Source organism: Populus nigra, chromosome 17, assembly GCF_951802175.1.
Source record: "Populus nigra chromosome 17, ddPopNigr1.1, whole genome shotgun sequence".
Classification (NCBI taxonomy): Eukaryota; Viridiplantae; Streptophyta; class Magnoliopsida; order Malpighiales; family Salicaceae; genus Populus; species Populus nigra.
Genome location: NC_084868.1, coordinates 7850980 through 7857382, shown reverse-complemented (window position 1 = coordinate 7857382; position 6403 = coordinate 7850980). Strand labels below are relative to the sequence as shown.

The window sequence follows — 6403 nt, the reverse complement described above, 5'->3', positions numbered from 1 at the left end:
TTTGTAATATATTACATAGGAGAGTTTGCAATTGAGAATATATAGTGTAATTCTGGAGACAACAATAAAATAATCAATTCCATGTAATTTTTATATTTTATAAGTATATTTAAAAATACAATAGAGGCTGCGGTTTATACCCCAAAAAAAAAGAAAAAATAATTTTTGTGAGTAACATTTATACACAGTTGAATTATACCTAACATTAATCTTAATTTCTGTTGCATTTTCAAACATATTTTATATTTTTTTATGTATATTTGACTATTTGGAAACGTGATGCAAATCGCGTTATCAAAAAATTTGATTTTTGTTTGTTAAAATTTAATTTTTTTGTATGTTTTCGATTATTTTGATATGCTAATCTCAAAAATAATTTTTTAAAAATAAAAAAATTATTTTAATGCATTTCGGCATAAAAAATATATTAAAAAGCAACCACAACTACATTTCCAAACACGTAAGCACCGATATAATAGAGAGAGGCCATTGCCATCTTTGTCTCAAAAACCAATTTCTTAGACACCATGGTATATATAAAGAAATGAGACCCTTTCATTCTAGTTAATTTCACATAAAAACTATTTGCAATTTTTGAATTAATTCAACTAAAAAGTTTTAATAAAATTTTTTATGTGAAGATTCTGAATGAAATTTAATATCTAAAAATAATATAAAAATAAAGTAGAGACATTAAAGAAAAAAACCTAATGTTAAAACTTTTTTTTTTTAATATCTATCTATCTATTATTTTTTTTAAAGATATTTGAAATAACAAGATAAAGATAACGAGAGTAATATAGGAGATAAAATGAATTGAATTTTATTTTTTTAAAATATATGAACTTAATTTATTTATCAATTAAATTTAAATTAAATATCATAATTAAATTTAATTACTTTAAAAGTATTAATCTAGAATTTAAAATTTTCTTTTATGAACCTGTCACACTTGCTATTCCAATACACTTTGATATTTTGGCTCGTAGCTTAAATATCTTTAAGAAAAATACTATTCAAGTAAATAGTATGTGTTCATTTTTTTTTTGTCATTCTTTCCCAGATTATTATCCTTTTTCTCACCTTTCACGGATAAGACTAAAAGAAGATTTTTTTGAGCATGATCAGTGAGAATTAAAATTCTTCATGTGTTTTTTTTAATTATATATTTTTTATTTTAAATTATTTTTTGATATTTTTAGATTATTTTAATGTGCTGATGTTAAAAATAATTTTTTTAAAATAAAAATAATATTATTTTGATATATTTCTGAAAAAAAATCACTTTAAAAAATAATAGCTACTACACTTTTAAATATTCTAAAATATATTATAAGAAAAAAAAATCATGTTTAACTACTTTTTCATTGCTAATGTTATGGCTTACCTTTTTTATATTGTTAAACCTCTTATGCCGTCCTTGTTATAATGAAATATTTCTGCTCGTACAATAATAATTTATAATAAAAAATTAAATTTTATTTTCAAGTTTCAAAAGATTCAAATGTTATTATCAGAACTCATGAGAAAATCAACTACAACGGATATATTTTTTAAACAAGTTACTTGACAATATGAGAACAATGCATAATCTCCAATGTCAAGTAAATCTCAACTCTTGAAAAGTCTCACAAAATCCAAAGAAACTGTATGAACACTTGCTCTGAGTTCCATGCTGATAAAATATCAAGAGTCGAAATACGATACATGCAATTGATGGGACGTGACTGGGTGCCGTGCCTGTTTGTAACATGTTGTTTTTCGTCACCTCCTCCTCCTTCGTCCTACTTGGAGGCTCCACAATGATCATTTTTTTTAATTAATATAAATATTAGGATTTTTTATTAATTTTATGATCCTAAAAGTTAATAATCTAATAATTTTTTAAAAATAAATTTAAAATCTAATTAATTAAACGCATATCCTTCCGGATGAAACTCGATATCATGGCTGGATGAGCCTGATCACGTATCCCTTTCGTCATTGCTAAGGTCATGAACGGCTATATAAACCCAACCCAGATCATTTTGTATCTAGACACGATTCTGTCCCAAATCACCACTCTTTTGCACCTTTAAAAAAAGGCCACGCACGCGCACCTCTTAACTGTCACTGCCATGGCTGCTGCTGCGTAAGAAGCCGTAGCTTGCTTTCTCTTAATTCTTCAACTTGTGTTTTGCTGTTTGATTGATCTCTCTCTGTTTTTTTGTTTGTTTTCTGCATTGGAAGTTTGGATAAGAGCTTACCAGAAAAATTGCCCCCATCATTGGATGCGACTGCAGAGCAACCTCCACTATTTGATGGAACTACCAAGTTTGTTTTTTTTTTTTTTTCTTTTTTTGTTGCTGTGATTGACAGTAGTAAGAATTTTGTTTCTAAATTAGTTGTTGCTTTTGTTGTGTCTAAGGTTGTATACATGCTACACTTGTCCATTTGCCCATCGAGTTTGGATCACCAGGAATTTCAAGGTCTCTTATCAATCCATTCTGTTCTTTGCTGTCACTTTCCTTTTTTATTTATTTATTTTTTCTTCTTGATGGGTGCAGGGATTACAGGACGAGATTAAGCTAGTCCCTCTAATCCTTCAAAATAGGCCTGCTTGGTATTCAGAGAAAGTTTACCCTCCAAACAAGGTCAATACTTCCTTTCTTTATGCTTCATTAATGCTTCCTTTACTGTTATCCGTCACTCATACCCTATTTTTCAAGAAACGATACACTGTTCTTTGATTTTTCTTTCTATTTTTGTAGACAATATTGCAGGAGGTCACCAAAGAAAAAAGAAAAAAAAAAAAAAAACCCTGCAATGCATCAGTCTAACAAGTTTCCTGTTAAAAACCCACAGAGTAGGGTTTATAGTTGGGGTAGTATGAGCTGTAATAGCATTGTTTTTGGGGCACTGTCGATTCTGCTTTGTTCTCGTATGGCTCTAGTGAAGTTGTTTATGATTGCTCTCGTAAAATAGTGTGGTCATAAAGCTGATGAATTATAGAATTTAGCCTGATACTTGCTAAATTATTGGCCGTTACATCAATTTTCACTGAATGTTCCTGGAGTATAGTTCTGATTTTTGGAGTAGTACTAATTTGATAGCTAGTTGTATCAAGTGCGTACGGTTGCTGTTTAACCTATGAATTATTTATCATTTCTTGGTTGACTGCAAAACCATTTTTGTTCACAGGTTCCATCACTGGAACACAATGGCAAAATCACCGGGGAGAGTCTTGATTTGATTAAGTATTTAGAAAGCAACTTTCAAGGACCTTCCCTTCTCCCTGAGGTAAGATGCGTATGATTATCTTGCATTCTTGATGTGAACTCCCAATCAAATTGAAAAAATTAACAAAGTAAGTTACTGTAGGATCCTGCTAAGAAAGAGTTCGCTGAAGAGTTGTTCTCCTACACTGATACATTCAACCGTACAGTGTTTACTTCATTCAAGGGAGACCCGGCGAAGGAAGCTGGTAACTTCAGATTTTCCTCTCTTTCTATGTGGTGTTTCATATATAAACTGGACTAACTATAATTAGTAACTTGCTTCAGGTCCTGCTTTTGATCATCTAGAAAATGCTCTGCATAAATTTGGTGATGGGCCATTCTTCCTTGGTCAAGAATTCAGTTTGGTATGTTTTCAGTTAATACCACGAGCACCTTAGCCTGTTCTGTTTGTTGAATTTTTCACCGTATATATATGTTTTCAGAAATATGTATGGTGAATCATTTGCCTTTGCACATTATTTGAGTGTGATGTGTTTTATATGTATGTTTATTTGTTCTCAGGTGGACATAGCCTATATCCCATTCGTTGAAAGATTCTGCATCTTCCTGTCAGAAGTGTTTAATTATGATATTACTGCTGGCAGACCAAAACTGGCAGCTTGGATTGAGGTAATTTGGAACCCATTTTTTCTTCATCTGCCCCCCGTGTTCCATGCTCTTTCACTTTGTTCCTCCCAGATTTACCTGGTTCTGTACTCTTTATCTTTTTCACCGTTTGGTTTAAAGCAGTTTACTGGATCTTCCATCTTGCATGACGTAGATCATGTCTGGTTATTGTGTTGGCCTCTTCTCTAGTGTCTAATAATTAAGCTTTTGATGAGCAATCATTTGCTGTTACGCAACTGAACATTTGAGCTGAATGTCCTAGTGCTCCTTATCTTGAACGAGTAGTAAAAAAGAGGCTGAGCTTCTTTTTGGGCTAGAAATTTTGGATTTGGATGGTAACTTGTCCTTTTATAAATCCAAACGCAGGAGCTGAACAAGATTGAGGCTTACAAGCAGACAAAAACTGATCCAAAAGAGATGGTTGAAGTTTACAAGAAGCGCTTTATGGTAAAGAGTCAAAACCATCCTGATATGCTTATAATTCATGGAAGTTGCGGTGAAGTAACTGATCACCTCTTTATGTTTGCTTCGCAGGCTTAGAATGAAAATGCCACTACACTGAATAAGGGCCATGGGGTCTCTTAGCTGAATAAGATTGGTTGTCTTTGTAGGGTTAAGGTGCAGATATATATATATAGTGGTCGATGTTTCATGGTTGGTCTCCACGGGTGTCCACTTATAGCTCTGGTAAATAATGAAGAATAAGCCTCCATTTCATTCTAGTTCAATGCGTGTTCGCTAGATTTCCAGGATGATATTACTTTAGCACCTGTTTTTAGGCTGGATGCTGCTAGTACTTTTACTCCAAGCTCTTTGCATGGTGTTTAACGAAATGCTTGGCTTGTAGTATGAATATAAAAGCTCCTGGTACTTGTGTGATATTGTTGCTCGCCGGAATTTGTTGCTTCCTATTAACAGTTAAGAATCCGAGGCATCCTTCTTCTTCCACAGAAGATAGTTTAGGCGATGATATACCAGGCCTTTCTTATGGGCACTAGAATTAGGTGATAAGAATGATGCTGACAACATATCAGGTTAATGAATTTTGCGTTTTCTATCTCAAGGATGTTAGGTTATATAATGGAGTGTACTTCTTCTCCGATACATAAACTACAGATCATGACACTCGAATCAACCTAACTGCTACTTACAATAATAGCAATAAACAACATTGTAAAACCTCGGGTAATTGGAGGTTTGTATAATATAAAGAATTAGTTGAGATATGGGTAAGATAAATTAGATATATATGCTAATGAAAAAAAACATTATAATTTAAAAAACAAGAAGCTGTGCAAATGGCTTACAAAATTTACATATTGAGGTTTTTTTTTAATAAATATTAAGATTATAGAAACATAACCTGATGGATATTGGACTGATGCTGACAAAACTAATCAAGTTAGTTGAATCGTGTACCAGCGCTCGCTGCCCAAATATGTGGGTTTTTTTTTCTTGTTAAATTAGTACTATATACATCAAAAATTGATGGAAAAACACCGCTTGAAAGATGAAACAGCATCTTTCGCCTTGTTGTTTTTTTGAAACATACTATTTCCAAGCATGATATATTTAGTAAATATTACTATTTCCAAGCACGATATATTTAGTAAATATTGTATTTCTAATTATGATGTCCACTAATTTTTTACTTGTTAATTACTCAATTACATCAGGACCAAACAAAATTTAAGGGCAATGTCGTGCAACAGACGTTAATGCAGTGGGGGTACTGGCAATGATCTACGTTTCTTTATATCTCCATTTCTTATTTTAGAAGCTATACAGAGGACCTCTATGATTTCACATCTTATATGTGCATTTGCTTTATGACTCGTAGATTTTTGCTGGTTTGACTGCATTTTATTCCGGTGCATAATTGTCAATTCCTTCTCTGTCATCCCCTTTTATTTTTATTTTTTTAACCTAGATCATTCTAGGCCTTGAGTCGGTCAAGCTTTTATTTTTATTTTTAAATTTATGTTACGTGAAAATTAAAGAGAAAGCTATGGGCGGTAGAAATGGAATTATATGTGTGAAGGAAGGTGTTGAGCAGGCGTACGTTGGAGGTTGAATCATGATAAGTTCAACTCCATGACATTTAAAGTTTCTTTTCTTGTGTTTAATTTAACTTCTTAGTTTTGTTTTGGCATTTTTATTTTAAATATCGGCAGGAATGGATTTATTTGCAGTTTAGTGGGAGTTCATGAATGAAACAAGTTTTTGACAATGACAACAAAGATGGTTTTGTATTTGCTTTAATTAAGACCTCAACAAAGATGTTTTTTTTTTTAGTATTATGTTTTGTGACATATAAAGACATGGTAGGCACATATTAAGATTTTCTTCTAAAATCATGGTGGATGCAATAATTATAATAAAATAAAATTTTTAATTTTTTTATATTCGGTATTTTATTACATTCCAATAAAAGCAAAAAGTTAAAGATATTCAATATGGATATAAAAGTAAAAGATAAAAAAAAGGTAATTGAAATTTAAACTAAGTCATCATCGATA

The 6403-nt window shown here is 31.5% G+C and overlaps 1 protein-coding gene across 1 annotated transcript; it reads left to right on the top strand.

Annotated features, from left to right (window-relative positions):
* The first annotated feature begins 1949 nt into the window (after positions 1–1949).
* Positions 1950–4763, top strand: LOC133676857 (glutathione S-transferase L3-like). The gene is made up of 10 exons (XM_062098637.1): positions 1950–2131; positions 2230–2313; positions 2408–2468; positions 2547–2633; positions 3181–3279; positions 3361–3463; positions 3543–3622; positions 3780–3887; positions 4251–4331; positions 4419–4763. The coding sequence occupies exons 1-10, from the start codon at positions 2118–2120 to the stop codon at positions 4422–4424; spliced, it is 723 nt and encodes a 240-aa protein (XP_061954621.1). The 5' UTR covers positions 1950–2117; the 3' UTR covers positions 4425–4763.
* Positions 4764–6403: the final 1640 nt, after the last annotated feature.